At 42.0% G+C, this 23470-nt stretch overlaps 1 protein-coding gene across 8 annotated transcripts in view; it reads right to left on the bottom strand.

Annotated features, from left to right (window-relative positions):
* The window catches only part of LOC140212725 (proprotein convertase subtilisin/kexin type 7-like), a 316994-nt gene that overhangs the window by 91093 nt on the left and 202431 nt on the right, over positions 1 to 23470 (bottom strand). For all 8 annotated transcript variants that reach the window (XM_072283841.1, XM_072283845.1, XM_072283842.1 and 5 more), the window contains one exon: positions 7353 to 7520. In XM_072283841.1, the coding sequence (XP_072139942.1) occupies positions 7353 to 7520 (168 nt within the window). The remainder of the gene's footprint in view (positions 1 to 7352; positions 7521 to 23470) is intronic.

The raw sequence follows: 23470 nt of genomic DNA, 5'->3' as shown, positions 1-23470 counted from the left end.
GGTAACGTCATTCACAAAAACGATGAACTGATTCTGTAACCTGCAGCCTCACTTTCATGGGCTCTACAACTCACGTTTTCAGTATTATTTACTGATTTACATTTTTGCACAATTTGCATTCTATCGCACATTTGTTATTTTATACATAATACATAAACATTTATTTATTTGTTTATGTGTAGTTTTTAAAAAATAAATTCTGTTCTATTTCTTTATCCTCCTGTGAATGCCTGCAAGAAAATGAATCTCAGGGTAGTTTATGGTAACATGTTCATACTTTGATTAGATGGATATAGAGATAGATATATACAGTGGCATGCAAAAGTTTGGGCACCCCTAGTCAAAATTTCTGTTACTGTGAATAGCTAGGTGAGTAAAAGATGACCTGATTTCCAAAAGGCATAAAGTTAAAGATGACACATTTCTTTAATATTTTAAGCAAGATTACTTTTTTATTTCCATCTTTTACAGTTTCAAAATAATAAAAAAGGAAAAGGGCCCGAAGTAAAAGTTTGGGCACCCTGCATGGTCAGTACTTAGTAACGCCCCTTTGGCAAGTATCACAGCCTGTAAACACTTTCTGTAGTCAGCTAAGAGTCTTTCAATTCTTGTTTGGGGGATTTGTGCCCATTCTTCCTTGCAAAAGGCTTCTAGTTCTGTGAGATTCTTGGGCTATCTTGCATGCACTGCTCTTTTGAGGTCTATCCACAGATTTTCGATGATGTTTAGGTCGGGGGACTGAGAGGGCCATGGCAAAATCTTCAGCTTGCGACTCTTGAGGTAGTCCATTGTGGATTTTGAGGTGTGTTTAGGTTCATTAATCTGTTGTAGAAGCCATTCTCTTTTCATCTTCAGCTTTTTTACAGACGGTGTGATGCTTGCTTCCAGAATTTGCTGGTATTTAATTGAATTCATTCTTCCCTCTACCAGTAAATGTTCCCCGTGCCACTGACTGCAACACAAGCCCAAAGCATGATTGATCCACCCCTGTGCTTAACAGTTAGAGTGGTGTTCTTTTCATGGAATTCTGCACCCTTTTTTCTCCAAACATACCTTTGCTCATTGCAGCCAAAAAGTTCTATTTTAACTTCATCAGTCCACAGGACTTGTTTCCAAAATGCATCAGGCTTGCTTAGATGTTCCTTTGCAAACTTCTGATGCTAAATTTTGTGGTGAGGACGCAGGAAACGTTTTCTTCTGATGACTCTTCCATGAAGGTCATATTTGTGCAGGTGTCGCTGCACAGTAGAACAGTGCACCACCACTCCAGAGTCTGCTAAATCTTCCTGAAGGTCTTTTGCAGTCACAAGGGGGTTTTGATTTGCTTTTCTAGCAATCCTACAAGCAGTACTTTGGAAAGTTTTCTTGGTCTTCCAGACCTCAACTTGACCTCCACCGTTCCTGTTAACTGCCATTTCTTAATTACATTACGAACTGAGGAAACAGCTACCTGAAAACGCATTGCTATCTTCTTATAGCCTTCACAAGGAAATCTGCAGATGCTGGAATTTCAAGCAACACACATAAAAATTGCTGGTGAACACAGCAGGCCAGGCAGCATCTCTAGGAAGAGCTACAGTCGACGTTTCGGGCCGAGACCCTTCGTCAGGACTAACTGAAAGAAGGGTGTGCAGAGAAAGCAGGATCTCCTGGTAGCCGCACATTTTAATTCCACGTCCCATTCCCATTCTGATATGTCTATCCACTGCCTCCTCTACTGTAAAGATGAAGCCACACTCAGCTTGGAGGAACAACACCTTATATTCCGGCTGGGTAGCCTCCAACCTGATGGCATGAACACTGACTTCTCTAACTTCCGCTAATGCCCCACCTCCCCCTCGTACTCCATCCGTTATTTATTTATTTTTTATTATTAATTTTTTTTCTCTCTATCTCTCTCCTTTTTCTCCCTCTGTCCCTCTCATTATACCTCTTCCCATCCTCTGGGCTTCCCCCCCGCCTTTTCTTTCTCCCTAGGCCTCCTGTCCCAGGATCCTCTCCTATCCCTTTTGCCAATCACCTGTCCAGCTCTTGGCTCCATCCCTCTCCCTCCTGTCTTCTCCTATCATTTTGGATCTCCCCCTCCCCCTCCCACTTTCAAATCTCTTACTATCTCTTCTTTCAGTTAGTCCTGACGAAGGGTCCCAGCCCGAAACGTTGACTGTACCTCTTCCTATAGATGCTGCCTGGCCTGCTGCGTTCACCAGCAACTTTGATGTGTGTTGCTTCTTATAGCCTTCTTCTGCTTTGTGGGCATCATTTATTTTAATTTTCAGAGTGCTAGGCAGCTGCTTAGAGGAGCCCATGGCTGCTGATTGTTGGGACAAGGTTTGAGGAGTCAGGGTACTTACAAAGCACTGAAATTCACATCACCTAGCCTTTCCTAACAATGTCTTACTGACGTTGAGTGCCAGGTTGTTGCTGCAGCACCATTCCACTAGTTGGCATATCTCACTCCTGTACGCCCTCTCGTCACCACCTGAGATTCTACCAACAATGGTTGTATCATCAGCAAATTTGTAGATGGTATTTGAGCTATGCCTAGCCACACAGTCATGGGTATATAGAGAGTAGAGCAGTGGGCTAAGCACACACCCCTGAGGTGCGCCAGTGTTGATCGTCAGCGAGGAGGATATGTTATCACCAATCCGCATGGACTGTGATCTTCCGGTTAGGAAGTCGAGGATCCAATTGCAGAGGGAGGTACAGAGGCCCAGGTTCTGCAACTTCTGAATCAGGATTGTGGGAATGATGGTATTAAATGCTGAGATATTGTCAATGAACAGCATCCTGACGTAGGTGTTTGTGTTGTCCAGGTGGTCTACAGCCGTGTGGAGAGCCATTGAGATTGCGTCTGTTGTTGACCTATTGTGGTGACAGGCAAATTGCAATGGGTCCAGGTGCTTGCTGAAGCAGGAATTCAGTCTAGTTATGGCCAAACTCTCAAAGCATTTCATCACTGTAGATGTGAGTGCTACCGGGTGATAGTCAATCAGGCAGCTCACATTGTTCTTCTTAGGCACTGGTATAATTGTTGCCTTTTTGAAGCAAGTGGGAACTTCCACCCATAGCAGTGAGAGGTTGAAAATGTCCTTGAATACTCCTGCCAGTTGGGTGGCACAGATTAGGTGATCAGACTTCCCGAAGTGAGGGTGTGGAATAGTACGGTAGGCATTCTTGATGGTGGTGTAGCAATGGTCCAGTGTGTTGTTTCCTCTGGTTTGCAGGTGATCTGTTGATGGTAATTGCTTAGTGATTTTTTTCAGACTGGCCTGGTTAAAATTTCCCAAAACGATGGTGAAGGCATTAGGGTGTGTTGTTTCGTGCATGTTGATCCCATTGCTCAGATCATCTAAAGCCTGATTGACATTGGCCTGAGGTGGAATGTAAACTGCTACTAAAATGACCCCAGAGAACTCCCATGGTAGGTAAAAAGGACATCACTTTACTACCGGTGGGAGGAAAGAGAGCAGCGCGCCACGCGTGCACAGCCCTCCTGTGAAAAATGATATCGTATCCGTTAAGTAGGGGCTGTGGACAATTCTGATTTGATGGAGAGGGACATGAAAGCACAGAGGAACATCTAGAGAAATTTCTGAAACACTCGTTCGCTGCTGTCGTTACTGCGTGGTCGAGAATCTTCCAGAGGGTAGGCCTCAAAATCCCCGGCTTTGCCTGCTGTTGGCGACCGAGATTGAGGTCGAATCTTTCGGACGGAGATGGCGCTCAGTACTTGGTGTCAGAGAGCTGATTCGGAGGCTCGAAGTTTTCGGATGACTCAGGGACGGATTGTGGTCGGGCATGGCAGGGAGGGTTTTTCTTCCTTCTCCCGTCTGTGTGAGATGTGGGACATTTGAAAGACTTTGAACTTTTACTGTGCTCATGGACTTCTTCATCAAGTTATGATATTGTTGCACTGTTGTAACTACATGCTATAATTATGTGGTTTTGTCAATTTTTTCAGTCTCGGTCTGTCCTGTGTTTTGTGATATCACACCGGAGGAAATATTGTATCATTTCTTAATGCAGGTCTGGTGAGCAGAATTGGAACAGCACTGACATATTTGTGCACCAAGAAGAATTGATCATGAGGCATACTCCTTCACCTCAGAGGCATGAGAGAGGAGTTGCCTAGAATTGATAGGAAAAGAACACTGGCAGGGATGACGGCAGAGCAGCAATGGCTGAAATTTCTGGAACCAATTCGGAAGGCACAGGATATATACATCCTAAAGAGGAAGAAGTGTTCTAAAGCAAAAATGACACAATTGTGGCTAACAAGAAAAGTGAAAGCCAACATAAAACCCAAAGAGAGGACACATAATAGAGTAAAGATTAGTGTGAAGTTTGAGGATTGGGAAGCTTTAAAAATCCAACAGAAATCAACTAAAAAGTCTTTGAGAAGGTAAAGATGGAATAAGAAAGTTAGCCAGTAATATTAAAGAGGATATTAAAAGTTTCTTCTGGTAAAGAGTGTAAAAAGAGGATACAGGAGTGCACATCGGACCGCTGGAAAACAAAGCTGGAGAGGTAGTAATGGGGAACAACGAAATGGCGGATGAACTGAATAAGTATTTTGCATCAACCTTCAATGTGGAAGACACTAGCAGAATGATGGAAGCTCCAGCTGTCAGGGGTCATGAAGTGTGTGAAGTTACCATTACTAGAGAAGGTTCCTGGGAAACTGAAAGGTCTGAAGGTAGATAAGTCACCTGGACCAGATGGTGTACACCCCAGGGTTCTGAAAGAGGTTGCTGATCTCAGAGGCTGGGAAGGTGTTGGAGTCGATTGTTCAGGATGTGGTTTTGGGGTACTTGGAGGTACATGATAAAATAGGCTGTAGACAGCATGGTTTCCTCACTGATTCTTTGAAGAAGTAACAAGCAGGATAGACGGTGGAGAATCAGTCAGATTTTCAGAAGGCCTTTGACAAGATGCCACACATGAGGTTGATTAACAAGCTATGAGGCTATGGTATTAGAAGAAAGACTCTGACATGGATAAAGCAGTGGCTGATACGCAGAAGGCAGAGATTGGGAATAAAGGGAGCCTTTTCTGGTTGGCTGCTGGTGACTAGTGGTGTTCCACAAGGGTCTGTGCTGTGACCGATTCTTTTTACGTTATATGCTAATGATTTGGATGATGGAATTGATGGCTTTGTTGCAAAGTTCGCAGATGATATGAACATAGGTGGCGGGGCAGGTAGTTTTGAGGAAGTAGAGAGGCCACAGAAGGACTTAGACAGATTAGGAGAATGGGCAAAGAAGTGGCAGATGGAGTATTTGTGTCCGGAAGTGTATGGTCATGCACTTTGGTAGAAGAAATGAAAGGGTTGACTATTTCTTAAATGGTGAGAAAATACAAAAATCTGAGGTGCAAAGGGACCTGTGAGTCCTTGTGCAGGATTCCCCTAAGGTTAATTTGCAGGTTGGGTCTGTGGCAACTGCGATGTTATCATTCATTTCAAGAGTACTAGAATATGTAAGCAAGGATGTAATGTTGAGACTTAATAAAGCACTAGTGGGGTCTCACTTGGAGTATCGTGAGCAGTTTTGGGCACCTTATCTTAGAAAGGATGTGCTGAAATTGGAAAGGGTTCAAAGGAAATTCACTAGAATGTTTCCAGGATTGAATGACTTGTCATATGAGGAGCGTGTGTTGGCTCTGAACCTGTATTCACTGGAATGCAGTACAATGAAGGGTGGCCTCATTGAAACCTATCAAATGGTGAAAGGCCTTGATAAAGTGAATGTAGAGAGGATGTTTCCTATGGTGGAAGAGTCTAAGACCAGAGGACACAGCCTCAGAATAGAGAGGTGTCCTTTTAGAACGGAGATGGGGAGGAATTTGTTTAGCCAGAGAGTGGTGAATCTGTGGAATTCTTTGCCATTGGCAGCTGTGGAGGCCAAGTCTTTAAGGCAGAGGTTGAAGGATTCTTGATTGGTCAGGGCATGATGGGATACGGGAGGAAGGTAGGAGATTGGGGCTGAGAGGGAAATTGGATCAGCCATGATGAAATGGAGAGAAATAAGAACATGAACATCTGTCTCAAAGCCAGATGTGCAGAACGGATTTCCTTGAATGATGTCAAAACTGAGTGGTATCGCTTACCAAAATATACTGGGCAGGGTTGGTTTCTGTTCCTCAGGAAGGAAAGGATTGGTTTGATGGAGGTCTTTAATGTTATGAAAATGTTTTGTGGGGCACAGATAGAGGAAAAGTTGCATTTTCTTAAGAAGACCAAGACAGTTTTTTTTATTTAGAGGTAAAGCACAGTAACAGGCTTCTTCCTGCTCAATAAGCCTGCGCTGACCAATTACACCCATGTGACCAATTACCCTACTGACCCGCACGTCTGGAATGTGGGAGGAAACTGGAGCACCCGGAGGAAACCCACATTGTCACAGGGAGAACGTACAAATTCCTTACAGACAGCAGTGGGAATCGAACCTGAGTCACTGGTGAAGTGATAGCTTTACGCTAACTGGCCAAATAAGTACGATAATCATTAATAGTGCCTATTGTTAATTCATGAGAATTTCTTTGACTCATAGGATTTGAGAACATGAAACTGACTAATGGATAAATACCTCAAATGATTCATGTAGATGCATCTAAGTAGAAAAATGCAGAATAAGGGAGTGCAAAGGTATGGTAACAGGATGATAAAGTGGGTAAAATTGTTAAATTGGTTTATTATTGTCACATGGACCAAGGTACAGTGAAAAGCTTGGTTTTACGTGCAGCCCACTACAATTGAGGTAGTACAAAGGAAAGCAGTAAAGTGTTCCAGCCACAGAGGAAGTGCAGGGCAGGCAATCAATAAGGTGCAAGGCCATAACGAGGACTCTGGATAATGAAGTCCAGAGTCCACTGAATTGCACTAGGGGAGTTGGCCTTAAAGATAAAGATTAGCTTTGATAAAGATAAAGATTAGCTTTGTTTTCACATGTTCATTGAAACATACAGTGAAATGCGTCATTTGTGCCAATGACTAACACAGTCCGAGGGTGTGCTGGGAAAAGCCCACAAGTGTCACCATGCTTCTGACACCAACATAGCATGCGCACAACTTACTAACCCTGACCTGTAGGCTTTTGGAATGCGGGAGGAAACCCACGTGGTCACGAGGAGAATGTACAAACTCCTTACAGACAGCGGTGGGAATTGAATCCTGATCGCTGATCAATGGTGCTGCAAAGCGTTATGTTAACCACTACGCTACCGTGCTAGCATTGAGTCTGGTGGTAGAGACTGAAGCTGAGTATGAACACCAGTATGAGTCTGTTAGGCTGATTAGCTGCATGAGCTGTAAACACCATGTGAAGATGCCAGTTATGCTCTATCCTTACCCGTGTAGCAGTGAAGACAATGATGTGCTGGACATCCCGCCACGTGAGACATGGGCGAACCTGGAGCATTAACGCAATCATTCCCGCTGCCAGTGGGGCAGCAGCAGAGGTCCCAGTGTGTCCGTCTGTGCAGCCAGTGCCCTCTTGCATGTCCCAGTCGGTGGTCACCTGGGTAGATACAGCAACAAAAACAGGTAAGACAGATCAAACACCAGTACATTCCTGAGAAACCTGCACTGTTCTGAACTGGGAGATGTGGAACCATGATTAGCACATCATCTGTATTAGATCCTGGTGATTTTGTGATCCAGAGGTTCTTTGGAGGTCAACAACTGAGGCATAAAACTTGTGCTTATGGGCATTTCAGTAAGTGTTATAAGAACCAAGAAAGAAAAAAGAAAAAAAGGCAAATAAGTTGTGGTCATGTTACACAAAACTAGCTCTGAATAAAAAGATAACAAAATTCCAGTGATAACAATCAGCCTATGGAATAGACAGACTCAAGTGCAGTGACACCTGCTACAGATAAACTCCAGTCCTGAAGAAGGGTCTCGGCCCAAAACATTGACTGTTTATTCATTTCCATAGATGCTAAGTTCCTCCAGCAACTTGTGAGTGTTGCACAGAAAAACTAAGAAGCTTCTAGAAAAATACAGAAGTAGCTATACTACAATTACTGTAAATCTCACTGAACAGCTATACGTATATAGATTATATAAAAATACAAGCAAGCACAGGAAGTTAAACCATAAAAAAAAACAAGAAAAAGAACAGTTCTACAGCTGCTACTGATGATTATATTTGCATCACCCAAGTCAGTGCAGCACACTGCAACTTGGAAGTTTCTGATTAAAATCCATTCCAGAGTAAGGGAAAGAGTGTAAAGAAATACTTGGCTTTTGATATGCAGATCCCTGCACTTCAAGTTGCAGTCCAACATAAAGAGGTAGTTTCATTTACAAGTAACAGAGCAGTTCAAATGCTTTGCATAAGAAAAGGCAGAAGGTATGTTGTGTCAGCTTCTACAACAAACTGAATATATCCCTCGTTTAGATTGCCAGACATTTCACATTCCCTTTTCCAATAGATTACAGAATGGCACGGTAGCATAGCGGTCAACATAACACTTTGTAGTGCCAGAGATCAAAATCAGGATTCAATTCCCACTGATGTCCGTAAGGACTTTGACACACAATGTAATGTAATGAGTGTCAGTGAGCTGTGCACATGCTATGTTGGCGCTGGAAGCATGGCCACACTTGCTGGCTGCCCCCAGTACATCCTCGGACGGTGTTGGTTGTTGACACAAGACAACTCATTTCACTGTATGTTTGAATGTACATGTGACAAATAAAGCTAAACTCAGTAATGGTTTCAGGCACGGTAGTGTAGCTATTAGCGCTATACATCAGAGTGCCGGCAATCATGGTCAGGGCTCAATTCCTGCTGCTGTCTGTAAGGAGTTTGTACATTCAATGTAACGGTTAGGGATAGGGAGTCGTGGACATGCTCTGTTGGCACTGAATGCACAGCGACTTTTAATGGACTGCCACCAGCACACCATTGGGCTGTGTTGGTTGCTGACGCAAAATGACGCATTTCACTGTACGTTTCAACGTTTCAATATACATGTAACAAATAAAGCTCATCTCACCAATGGTTTTAGTTGGAATGGACTCACAAGCTTACTGCTGGTGATAACCTGAAGTGGAACTTGTCCATATCCAACACTACTCACACCTGACCTCAAGGCCAGAAAGAACTCTGTGCTGTGCCTAATGGGCTACAACCATACAAATTCCAAAATCCTTTAAAATAAGAACGCAGAGACTTTAAGTGTAGAGAAATGACAATTCTGCTGCAATGATATCTCTTTAATCTTCACATTTTGCTCTTCACCGCTCCTAATGTGACTCTATCTTTTGTTCTGGCCTCTCTGGAAGATGGTGCTCCATATTGTTCCCTGATAGAATTCAGCTGATCTTCAGAAGTCACTTCACTGAATTACCAGAGACTTGTTTTAAGGAATAAACATGAGAGATTCTGCAGACGCTGGAAATCTTGAGCAACACACACAAAATGCTGGAGGAACTCAGTACATCAGGTATCATGAATGGAAAGGAAAGAACAGTCGACGTTTCAGGCTGCGACTCTTTATCAGCACCGGAAAGGAAGGAGGGAGAAGTCAACTACGCCCTTCTTTCTTAGTCCTGAAAAAGGGTCTCAGCCTGAAATGTCTATAGTTTATTCATTTCCATAGATGTTGCCTGAACTGCTGAGTTCCTCCAGCATTTTGTGTTTATTTTAAAGAAATGTCACCATGCACAGTGGTCTTGCTTCCTTCTTCCTTCAAATGACTCAACTGTGAGACTGCTGCCATTTACCCTCACGCAAGCTGACAAGACACCAAGTCCAGGCACCATACTAATGCAACAAATGGGTCAGGAAAAACTGGATTATTAACATGAGTTACGAAATACATTACAGTCAGATCAAAGCCCTGGAGTGTAGGAGATTGAGGGGAGATTTGATGGAGATATACAAAATTATGAGGGGTATAGATAGGGGCAATGCAAGTAGGCTTTTTTCCATTGAGGTTGGGTGAGACTACAACTAAGCGTCATAGGCTATACGTGAAAGGTGAAATATTTAAGGGGAACGTGAGGGGAAACTTCTTCACTCAGAGGGTGGTGAGAGTGTGGAATGAGCTGCCAGCGGAAGTGGTGGATGTGGGTTCGATTGGACAGGTACATAGATGGGAGGGATATGGAGGGCTATGGTCCTGGTGCAGATCAATGGGACTATGCAGAATAACAGTTTGACACAGTCCAAATGGGCCAAAGAGTCTGTTTTAATACTGTAGTGATTTATGACTCTATTTGTGATGCAGGTCAGTTTAAGTTGATGCCTGTTCCCTGCCCTGCATAAACAGTATTTTATAGAGTCTCTACAACGAGTAGTCAAAACTGGTCAATGCATCGCCAGCACCAGCCTACCCGCGATCAAGGACATCTATACAGAAAGGTGCTGGAAGAGGGCCTGTAACATCATGAAGGATGCCACCCACCCTGCTCATGGACTGTTTGTCCCACTCACATCAGAGAGGAGGCTACGTAGCATCCACGCCAAGACCACCGGACTCAAAAACAGTTACTTTCCCCAAGCAGTAAGGCTGATCAACACCTCATGAATTCTGTAGCATTTGAAAACCTTTCGATAAGTGTTCTGCTTTCAGACCCAATCAACCTCAGAACACGAGACATGGTGAAAAATGTCAACACTAGAATTTCACAGCAGTTCATCTCTTTAACAACCTGTTGATCAAAGGCTTGTTGAGATCAAAGTGACCACAGAGTAGTAACTCCAGTGTAAAATGCTGTTCCACCTTCTTTCTATGACAAAGAAGATAAGGTACTAAGGTGCCTCTGGTTAAACTTCAACTTGCTCCCAAGTATTTTGTATTAAAGGCCCAGTTTACATTTACTATTCTTAGACAAGCCCTTGAATCCTTATCTTATTATTTTGCAAATAGAAGCATGCTAAATATTGTAACAGAATGGGCATGGCAGTGTAGGAGCTGCTGTGATGCTTTACAGATTGTGAAGATTGGGGCTCGACTGCTGCTGCCTGTGGGAGTTGGTCCGTTCTCTCCGTGATGGCATGGGTTTCCTCTCACAGTCCAAAGACGTATGGGATAGGGTTATTAAGTTATAGGGATGCTATGTTGGCACCACAAGCATGGCAACACTTGCGGGTTACCTCAATGCAAACAACGAATTTCACTCTATGTTTTGATGTACATGTGACAAATAAAGCTAATCCAATTTTATCTTTGTTTTATTTTCAGGACATATAATAGGATGACAAAGACCAGGCGTAGGTTTAAAGAGGTACAGTTGACGTTTCAGGCCGAGACCTTTCGTCCTGATGAAGGGTCTCGGCCTGAAACGTCGACTGTATCTCTTCCTAGAGATGCTGCCTGGCCTGCTGCGTTCACCAGCAACTTTGATGTGTGTTGCTTGAATTTCCAGCATCTGCAGAATTCCTCGTGTTATAGATTTAAAGAATTTGTATCAGTAACTCTGGGCAACCAGAGAGCGCATAAAATCACAATTCATTTTATCCAAATGAGGGTCCTTAGTGGAAGGCAGAATTATGCTAAGCAAGTAAGATGCTATATATAGTGCACTGCGGATCAATGTGGTCAGACAGGTACATTACTTACAAAGTAGACTCTGACATGATTTCTTGACCCACAGGGTCACACTGATCTTAGAATGGAGATGAATCAAAGTTTGAATTGCAATTGCATGGCTGAGTCCATGCCGAAACTAGTTTTAATGGTGCAAATATAGAGATGTCAACCATCCACCTTGCAATAACATCCCTTGAGACAGTGAGAAACGGTGATGAATTGGTCTCTCCAGTCCCCATACTTTAATAAAAACACAAAATAATCTGCAGATGCTGGGGTCAAAGCAACACTCACAACACGCTGGAGGAACTCAGCAGGTCGGGCAGCGTCCGTGGAAACGTCGACTGATCGTTTCCACGGATGCTGCCCGACCTGCTGGGTTCCTCCAGCGTGTTGTGAGTGTTCCCATACTTTAATACTTTGAAAGAAGCCACTGAGATGCAATTCAAACTCTGAATTACAGCGGTTCCTTTATGTATGAACATTTTGATTTATGATTGTTTGCAATAATGCCATTGGGTACATGTCATTGATTTGCTAAGCTAGTTTTAGTTATAACAATGCACCACACCCTACACAAAGCAATGTGTTGTACCAAAATGGCTATAGTAAATTTTGCCCAGGCATTTAATTTACTAATTTGTGCTTAACAATTTTTGGGGGGCGGGGGGGAAACACCAATAAAAGTAGTTGGCAAGTCGTACTTGAAAGGTGGCAAGACAGAGCCAAATTATCATAGTAACCACTGCCGATAAAAAGACAACCCTCCAATCCTCCGGTACTTCTCCCATCCCTATTGATCATGCAAAGATCAACGCCAGAGGCTCCTCTCTCACTACCCACAGTAGCCTGGAGTCCCGGCAACTTATCTAACCTAATGCTTTTCAAAAGCTCCAGCACATCCTCTTTCTTAATGTCTATGTGCTCAAGTGTTTCAGTCGGCTGTATGTCATCCCCACAATTGTCAAGGTCCTTTTCACTGGTGAATACAGAAGCAAAGTATTCATTAAGTACCTCAAGTCAAGTCAAGTTTATTGTCATTTCGACCATAAGCTGCTGGTACAGTACACAGTAAAAATGAAACAACGTTCCTCCAGGACCATGGTGCTACATGAAACAACACAAAACTACACCAGACTATGTGAGACAGCACAAGGCTACACTAGACTATGTAAGATAACATAAAAACTGCACTAGACTACAGACCTGCACAGGACTACATAAAGTGCACAAAACAGTGCAGGGCAGTACAATAATTAATAAACATGACAATACGCACAGTAGAGGACAAATTACAGTATAATAATAAATGATGTAGATGTCAGTCTAGACTCTGGAGTCTGATGGCTTGGGGGAAGAAACTGTTGCACAGTCTGGTTGTGAGGTACCTCCGCTACCTCCTCCGACTTCATGCACACGTTTCCACGATCGCACCCGATTGGTCCTATTCTCACACAGCTCATCCTCTTGCTCTTCACATACTTGTAGAATGCCTTAGTGTTTACTTTAATCCTGCTCGCCAAGGCCTTCTCATGGCCCCTTCTGGCTCTCCTAATTTCATTCTTCAGCTTCTTCCTGCTAGCCTTATAATTTTCTAGAGCTCTAACAGTACCTGGTTTCTTGAATCTTTCATAAGCTTTTCTTTACTTCTTAACTAGATTTTCTACTTCCTTTGTACACCGTGGTTCTATTATCCTACTATCCTTTCCCAGCCTCAATGGAACATACCTATGCAGAATGTCATGAAGATGTTCCCTGAACATTTGCCACATTTCTGCCATGCATTTCCCTGAGAACATCTACTCCCAATTAATGCTCCCAAGTTTCTGCCTAATAGCATCATATTTCCCCCTACCCCAATTAAATGTTTTCCCAAATTGTCTGCTCCTATCTCTCTCCAGCGCTATGGTGAAGGAGAAAGAGTTGTGGTTACTACCTCCAAAATGCTCTCCCACTGAGAGACCTGACACCTGACCAGATTCATTTCCCAATACCAGATCAAGTACAACCTCTCCTCTTGTAGGCTTATCTACATATTGTGTCAGGAAACCTTCCTGAACACACCTAACAAACTCCACCCCATCTAAACCCCTTGCGCTAAGGAGATGCCAAACAATACGAGGCAAGTTAAAATCTCCCAACACAACTGTGATTGATCAATCAGAAAAATTGGATTACCATTTGGGGGATTTAGGCTTAAACTTGATCATTACAGAATAGCAGGGGTAGAGGACATGAGAAGAATGAGCTAAACTCATTGGAGTCACCGAGTCATACAGCACAGAAAGAAGCTCTTCAATCCTCACCCAGCAAGCCTGTGCTGACCTGTATTCATTAAGCCCCCCCCCCCACCCCAGATTCTATTCCTCACGCCAATTACACAGGCACATTAAGCTACTGTTGGATTAAGGTCTAAATTGCTATTTAAATTATTATTTTTTGAAGCTTAACCTTCTTTATTCTTGATTATATGTTTGTATAATCACCTCTTTGTAAATTTTTGGTAGCTTAAGATTTTTATCTGTAAGTCTGAGATGTCATGGCAACGTAAATCAACACTGTTCTTGCTGTTCACAGACAGTCGCTATCAGAGAAGACTCCCATATTTAACCAGCTTAATCTAGGGTGCAGTACAGGTATAAAGGGAGAACACAAGGAGCTGGCTGAGGGCTGCCTTCGTGCATGCTCAGACTGTGTTAAAATGATGCATTTTACTGTATGCTTCAATGTTTTGATGTACAGGTGACAAATAAAGGTAATCTTTATCTTTATTCCTCATTACTTCTTTACTTGCCTTGCTTGACTCTGGCTGACCTGCACTAAGATGAACATCTCTTAAAACAGACGTAACCATAATATTTACTCCTTATCTTTGATTTCTGCAGAATCTTTTTTGGCAATATCATCTCTATAATCAGACACCACCAAACCATGTCTTTGCTACACAGGTAGAAATCAGAGCAGCCAGGGAAATCCATGTGGTCACAGAGAAAATGTGTAAACTGGATGCTCTGGCACTGGAGAGGGCCCAGAGAGGTTCCTCAAGGATGATGCTGAGAATGAAAGGGTTAAAGTATGAGGAGTGTCTGAAGACTTCTGGGGCTGTACTCACCGGAATTTAGGAGAATTGGGAGGGGGGGGGATATCATTGAAACTATCAAATATTGAAAGGCCTAGACAGAGTGGAAGTGGAGAGGATTTTCCAATATTGGGGGAATCTGGGATCAGAGGACTCAGCCTCAGAATAGAAGGACGCCCCTTTAGAGCACAGATGAGGAGGAATTTCTTTAGCCAGAGGGTGGTGAATCTGTGGAATTCATTGCCACAGACAAGTCCAAGTCATTGGGTATATTTAAGGTGGAGGTTCTTAATTAGTAAGGGCATCAAAGTTAAGGGGAGAAGTCAAGGGATGGAGTTGAGAGGGATAATAAATCATGATGGAATAGTGGAGCAGACTCAATGGGCTGAATGGCCTAATTCTGCTCCCATGTCTGATGGTCTTATGGATAGGTGCCAATGGAACCAAATACAGTATGCACTTAAAACGATAATGTCCCCTGGGTTTTATGCGAAATACTGAAGGTGAAATATTTCCTGTAGAGTTGCCAACTCAATATCATTCTGCACAGAACATCTTCAAACAGAGGCACAAAAATAGAAATAAAACATACAAACGCAAGTTCTCAAGTTAGGGATGTGAAAATGGTACAAAAGTGAAGCCAATTCCTAGGCTGCTGTGCAGTTTCCGCCCTCTGGTGAGACATTCTGTTGGCGGTGACTGAACATCACACCCAGAGCAAACAGCCAGTTGGGGTTCACCATTACTCTGTTCCAGCCAATGACCTTTCCACATTGGTTTCCTGGCTCAGTATTAATGCAGTAGGTTCCCAAATGCCTGTTAAAAAACAATGACCAGGAAATTCTCCCTTGGTGAGTAACTAATCATACTTAAGGTATTGAATACTGTGTGTGCCTTCTGACACCATTAAGATTGCCCATTAATGCTGGTATGGGGTATGTCAAACAATATCTAATCTGGTGTTTGCTAATTTATGACAAAAGCGTAAAGAATTGATCTCTGACAACTCCCACTGCAAGCAACAGTCATTCTGACTGACATGCTAATGTTATAACCGATGCCTCTTTGTTGAATTACTATCCCTTAATTCATCAATTCACTGGATGGCACAGTAGTGTTGTGGTTAGTGCACTGCTTTACAGCACCAGCTATAAGATCAGGTTTTGATTCCCGCCACTGTCTGTAAAGAGTTTGGGTGTTCTTCCCGTGACCATGCGGGTTTCCTGTGGGTATTCCGGTTTCATCCCTCATTCCAAAGATGTACCGGTTAGAGTTAGTGAGCTGTGGCACTGCAGGATGCTCAGCACAACCCTCACTGATTTGATTTGACACAAACGACACATTTCACTGGATGTTTCGATGTACATGTGACAAACAAAGTTAATCCCTGAACATTACAATGGTAACTTTGACTGGCATCAGGGAGGATAGACTGGGTTCAGTTTACTATCTTAACAGAAGCATATCTTGCACTGTACCACACTGCATTCCCAGCTTAGAAATTTCTGCTCAGATACTCTGGGGTGGGATTTGAACTTGCTACCTGCAGTTGACAGAAGATGGCAGGTGTGACCCGGGACATTTGAAGAGGTAGGAAGCAGTGACTTTGATATTTATTGTAGAATCCCCATTCTTTTGAAGCATTTATTCAACTTCTCAGTACACTTAACCCTGAGCAGCAAATATCAGAGACCAAAACAGACTGAGGAGAGACTTGTATAAGCTACGCCAGTATTTAGACAACCATAAAGTAAACATCAGCAGCCAGAAGTGAAACAAGTGAAGATCTCCAAGAACATCTGAGGAAATGCCTGACCTTGTAACTTCCTGTTCAAAGTTACTCAAAATACACACCCAGTGACCACTTTATTAGGTACACCTGTACACCTGCTCGTTAATGCAAATTCTAATCAACCAATCATGTGGCAGCAACTCGATGCATTACAGCATGTAGATATGATCAAGAGGTTCAGTTGTTATTCAGACCAAACATCCGAATGGGGAAGAAATGTGATCTAAGTGACTTTGACCATGGAATAATTGTTGGTGCCAGATGGGGTGGTTTGAGCATCTCAAAAACTGCTAATCTCCTGGGATCTTCACACAAAAGTCTCTAGAGTTTACAAAGAATGGTGTGGAAAACAAAAAAAAATCGAGTGAGCAGCCGTTCTGGCAGTGAACATGCCTTGTTAATGAGAGATGTCAGAGAATAATGGTTCAAGCTGACAGGAAGGTGACAGTAACTCAAATAATCATGTGATACAACAGTGGTGTGCAGAAGAGCATCTCTGAATGCACAACATGTCAAACCTCGATGTGGATGGGCTACAGCAGCAGAAGACCATGAACGTACACTCAGTGGCCACTTTATTAGGTAAAGTAGCTACTCAGTGTATACTGCATAATGAAGAATGTCTAAGCACACAGTCAACACCGATGAACGCAGTGTAAACTTGTTCAGACAACAGCAGGGATGGGAAACCTCCAATTAACAGGAAATCACGACATTACTTTGTACTGGCATGAAAATTCACAAAAGATAGTAAAGTGGAAAAATGTAGAACTTTGCCTCATCATCAGCAAGAGATGATCACTAAACCTTCATATAAGAAAGCTATATGACCATTTTATTGATTGGTTCTAATCTTGCTCTCAAAGTTTATTCCAGGTCCCCTTGCCGCACTCTCTATTGTCCATCTCCCACATTACTGCCACCCTATGTTAGATACCTGTTCCCCAATAAAAATTAGCTTTAGTTGTCAAATGTACAGTATGTTGAAACATATTGCTTGCGTCAATGACTAACACTATCTGAGGATGTGCTGGGGGCAGCCTGCAAGTGTTGCCATGCTTCCAGCACCAACGTAGCATGCCTACAATTCACTAACCCTAAATGGTGCGTCTTTGGAATCTACAACATAGAACAGTACAGCACAGTACTATGTGGGAGGAAATTGGAGCACCTGGAGGAAATGCATGCCTTGGTGAGGAGAACGTGCAAACTCCTTACAGCAGTGCAATTGAACATGGATCACTAGTGCTGTCAAGTGTTGCACTAACTGCAGTGCTACTATGCAATAAGTATGAAGACCTCCTTGTTCAAGTCAAATCCTTCCACAGCCTGACTCTTCATCAGCACCGATATCTCATTCACTCTCCGTTCTCTTCCCACACTGCCCCCACTCTCCTCATTGCTTCTTCAACTCATTATTCCATCGGTTAGCCATATAAACTCTGACTGTCTCAGTTCTCCCTTCTTTCTCTCTCTCTCTCTCTCTCTCTCTTTCTCTCACTCCGTCCCTTGTTTCCATCCAAAATTGTCACCCTCCAGTTTAAAATAATTTCAGAATCAGAATTATTATCATTGAGATGTGATATGAAATTCATTGTTTTGCAGCAGCAGAACAGTACAAAGACAAACAAATCTATTAGTTACAAAAATGAACAAATTATGCAAAGAAAAAAAGGAATAATAAGGATTTTCCCAAATATTATTTGGAACAAGATTTTCAGTCTTGCTTTCTCTCGCTCTCTCTCTCTTTATCTCATGTGCACACACTCACTTTCTCTCTCTCTCTCTCTCTCCCTCCCTCCCTCTCTCACAGTAAATCTTTCCTACCTTGACAGTTCCAGGTGGAAAGGAATTGTGTTATGAGGAAAGATTAAGGGGACTTGGACGATACTTTTTGTAATTTAAAAGACTCTGTGAAGGCTTGACAGCACAGATGTTAAAAGGATGTTTCCCCTTATCAGTGAATCCAGAACAGGAATAAAGCATTAATACTCCTCTTCAGCATGTAACTGCTGTAAACACAAAACTTCTTCAATGGTAATGAATAATTGACTGCTGGAAACAGCATTGTTATGACTTTTCAGATGCTCTCACAACATCTTTTGAACAACTGAATGCACAGGGCCCAGTTCTTCTGAACAGAACAACTCGATTTAACATACTGGGGACGTGCAAAAGCATTGGGATTTTCCTCCTTCAGAGTTATCTTGGCTATGGGACCTTTCACTTTAGATCTTTGAAACTGTAGTCATGGGCCACAAACACAAGGAAAGTGGCACGGTTGCACGGCAGTCAGTGTAACACTTTACAGCACCAACGATCAGCAATTGGGGTTCAATTCCTGCCGTTGTCTGTACATTCTCCCCATGACCATGTAGGTTTTCTCCAGCTGCCCCTGTTTCCTTCCATATTCCAAAGTCAGGTTGGGGTTAGCGAATTTTGGGCATGCTGTGTGACAGCAGAAGCAACATTTGTGGGCTGCCCCCAGCACATCCCTAGACTGTGTTGGTTGTTGACACAACGACACATTTCACTGTATGTTTCCATGTACATGTGACAAATAAACCTAACCTTACCTTACCTTATCACATAGTAAATCACCAGTGAACAAAAGCAATTTGAATGGTTTAGATTTCTTTCTAAACCCTGTAACTCCGCCATTTTGGAGAGCTATATTCTAGGAGTGTGTGGACATACCTTCCTGAACGTTTACTGTGTGATTACTATGTACACGTTGGGTAGGTAATCCACCAGTTCACAACAGAGCAATTTTAAAGCCTTTCTACATTTGGATCACCTTTACCATTCAACTGAACTTTAACAGCTCCTTATTAATATTTTATGATTCTGTGATCAGTTTCTTTTTATTATTTGCACAATTTGTCTTCTTTTGCACATTGATTGCTTATCTTTATTCATGTATAGTTTTAGTTCGTAAATTCTTTTCTATTTTTTCTGTAAATGTCTGCAAGAAAATGAATATGGTAATATATATGTATATTAATAATAAATTTTACTTTGACTTTATGTTGTTGCAAACCTGGATCAAAAATAAATTCAGGAATCAAATCTATTTTGTTTAATCCATTTTCAGATGCAAGAGACTAAACTTATCCCACAGATTAGTGCTTTACTCCATAGGTGAAACTCAAACACACTAATTATTTTGGAATGGGTTTCCTATATTATAACAATGACTGGCTTTTGGGTTTCCTGAATTACAAGGTATTTTATATATATATGGAAGTCTTTCCTCTTTTTAAGAATATCACTCTCTGGGATTCCTATAACTGTTTTCACAAATCTGATGGCACAGTGCAAATATTAACACTCTTTGAGATTTCCAAGTATTGGCTTAATTCTAGAGATACCCTACAAATACTTAATGACTTCAATGAACCCCTATAAACATTAGTAGGCTCCTTAGGATTTCTTGTAGATGCAAACACACTTACAGAGACCCACAGTAACATTAACACACTTCTAAAGACCATTTGCAAATATTATCATACTCCCAGGGATACTTTGTAAATTATGACTTTTTCCTGTAAAACCCAGCAAACAAACCCTTGGAGAAGACAAAGCTGGGGAAGCCCAAACTCAAATCTTGAAAGCCAAGAGGAAATTTTGTCAAATACAATTACCCTTTCATAAAACCGTGCTGACTCTGAATCATTGTCTTGTGATTGTTTAAAATTATCTAGTTATTACCTACTAGATTACAGCATTTTCCAAATGATAGGCCTTCGTCTAAATGGCCGAATCTTTCGTGCTGCAGGAAACAAGATGCTGGAGGAACTCAGCAGGCCAGGCTGCATTGGTGGAGACAGTTACCATTTCAGATTAGAGATTGGGTTTATTTGTCACATCTACATCAAACCATCCAAACGTCCAGGGAAAAGTGTTTTTTGCGTCAACAATCAACACAGTCCAAGGATGCAACACACATAAAAATTGCTGGTGAACGCAGCAGGCCAGGCAGCATCTCTAGGAAGAGGTACAGTCGACGTTTCAGGCCGAGACCCTTCGTCAGGACTAACTGAAGGAAGAGTTAGTAAGAGATTTGAAAGTGGGAGGGGGAGGGGGAGATCTGAAATGACAGGAGAAGACAGGAGGGCAAGGGATGGAGTCAAGAGTTGGAGGTGAACAGTGAGAGAAGGCATACTGCGAAGCCTCTTCCAGTGATGCCTACACTGAAGAGGTTTAAATCTTCTCTTCAACGGGAGTTCAGAGAAACCATCTCTCACTGCTCCTCATCTGTAATTTCTTCGGCTCTTCAACTTTTCGACCACATTTTGACTCAGACTCGTTATCACAGCCATATATCCTTTCTTAGAACATGACACTGTCCAGCTCTTAGCTCCATCCCTCCCTCTCCTGTCTTCTCCTGTCATTTTGGATCTCCCCCTCCCCCACCCACTTTTAAATCTCTTACTGACTCTTCTTTCAGATAGTCCTGACGAAGGGTCTCAGTCCGAAACGTCGACTGTACCTCTTCCTAGAGATGCTGCCTGGCCTGCTGCGTTCACCAACAACTTTGATGTGTGTTGCTTGAAATTCCAGCATCTGCAGAATTCCTCGTGTCAGTCAGAGGATGTGCTGGGAGCAAGTGTCTCCATGCTTCCGGCGTCAACATAACATGCCCACAATTTATTAATCTGTATGTTTTTTCAATGTGGCAGGAAACCAGAGAGCAGTGGATTTGACATCTCTCCCTCTCTCTTCTCTCTGTTTCTCTGTCTCTCTCTCCTTTCTTGAATATGCTAAGTTCTCGAATAGTGCTGGTACATCTGTGATTCCAGGGTTTACAACTAATACTTCCACCATCTCTGCACCACTACCTTTAAAAGCTTCAGGTATAAGCTATCAGTTCTAGGGAAACTTGTTGGCCTTCAGCCCTCACTCAAACAGCATACAATCAGACAACACAGAGGTGTATTCAAAAGCCTTAGATGATGCAGATATTGAATCTCTCTTCAAAAAAACAGAACATGAAGAGTCCTGGAAGCAAGTTAAAACCTGTGACACAAATAAACATGATCTTTAAACACAGAACAAAAAAGTCCGAAAACTGCATATGTATAAAAGGCTTTTTCAGGCAGTAATGTAAAACATAAAAAGAAAAGCCAATGTTCTGCATAGCTCCTATTGTGTTGCACTGTTAGAAGTTAAACAGAATTTAATGTCAAAGGCATAATGGTTTAACTCAAAGGGACGGACTCATTCTTTTCAAAGGAAGCTAATGGCCTCGTACATTTCCTGTCATTGGGCGTTGACAGAAGATTTCCCACTCCCGCTGTATTATGTCACTCTCATAGCAAACCACCCTGAACCTGAGGTGAGTTTGAAAAATGTAGCAGACCAGAACCAAGAGGCTTTGTGTCAGACAGGCAGAACAAAAGATGGTCTATTCACGCTGTAGTCAGTTCCAAAGCATCTGTCCTTTTCAATAAACTGGAGTTTAAAGGACTGGCTGATATGTAGGGAATTGATTACGACTTTGCAACTAGAGTTGTATCAGTAAGGATTATCACAGAACAGCAGAACCATTCTGAAAATTGTTGGAGTGTAGAGAGCATCAAGAAATAACTTGGTTTCATGACACTCATTTGAAGAATTTAATTTCTCTCTAATATGCATTTTACTGTAATATTAGTTAATTTCCTGAAGTATTTTGAAGTGTCACTGTCACTTTGAAAGAGGTATTTGGAAACTATTCAAGTACATTGTGTTGTTGTTCCCCTGACTTGGAATTGGGACAGGGGTACCTGGAAAAGTTCTCCCAAAGTAGAATGAAAAAATGAAAATTTAAAAATTGTTAATTTACATGTTTTTGGTATTTTTTAAGTAAATAAAATTGAATATAATTAGCATTTAATTGAAATTTGGTTTTGTAGGTAATTGAAAATCAATTAAAATCACAGATGCTAAAAACATTAAAACAGAATTAGATTAAATTAATTAAAACAGAAAATACCAGAACCTCTGAGCAGGTTAGGCAACACCTGTGGACTGAGAAAAGGAGTTAATATGTCAGGTCTTTTGTTTTTATCATCTTAAATATAGTTCCATACAGAAGACAGTTTTAATCTTCCATTGATCATGATCTCATTAGCCATTCCTGTCTCATTTGATGTCAAAATATAGTTTTGTTCAATATGTTTGGTAAGGGACTCTGAAGTGGTTTGTCTTGACTGTTACGGTTTGTAGACCCTTGGGGACATCAGTGGAAAAAGTGTGCACAAACTATGTTCAGCCGCTATTCAGGAATAGCAGCTGAACATAGCAAAGCCCAAAACAAGAAAGCCGTCCATATTGTGCCTGTAATACATATAGTATATGAAAAATGTCTCAGGTTATTTTACAGGAATATAATCAAACAAAATAGTAATGGAAATCCCCAGAAAGAGCTATTACAGCAGATGGTTACGACCTTGGACAGAAAGGTTTGTTTTGAGGATTGTCCTTATTAAAGGAGAGAGGGCAGAGGAGATTGCGGGAAGGAAATCAGGCACAGGACCTTAGCAACCTTATTGGTAGAGTGGTTAAATACTTAAGGAGCCAAAACTAGAGAATCAAAGAGCCTGCAGGATTGTAGGGCTGGAGATTTCAGAAATAGGGAAGAAGCTAAGAAGGGATTAGATAAGTGGTTACCTTGTCAAATGGCTCTTATGGTGTTATCAGGGAGAAGACAGGAGAATGGGGTTGAGAGGGATAATAATGATGAAAGGGCGGAGCAGACTCGATGGGCTGAATGGACTATGTCTTCTGGTCAAAATGAGCAAGCTGAATGGGACTTGGAGAAAAATTAATGTTAGCAGCAGAGTCTGGATGAACAAGGGAGAGAGCTGGAATACTTAAGCCCAGAACTAAAAAAAGAAGTTTGAATAAGGTTTCAAACTTTTCCCTGAAACCCTTATATAATTTTTTTGTTTTTAGTTCTGGATAAGCTCAGGCAAAGGAAGTGCCAAAATATACTATGGAGAAGTAAAAGGTAGTATTAGTGATGGCAGGAACTTCAAGGTCCAATGCTCAACTTGGGGCTGAAAAAT

The sequence above is a fragment of the Mobula birostris genome, chromosome 20, assembly GCF_030028105.1.
Source record: "Mobula birostris isolate sMobBir1 chromosome 20, sMobBir1.hap1, whole genome shotgun sequence".
In the NCBI taxonomy this organism is placed as follows: Eukaryota; Metazoa; Chordata; class Chondrichthyes; order Myliobatiformes; family Myliobatidae; genus Mobula; species Mobula birostris.
This window is presented reverse-complemented; position numbering and strand designations above follow the sequence as displayed.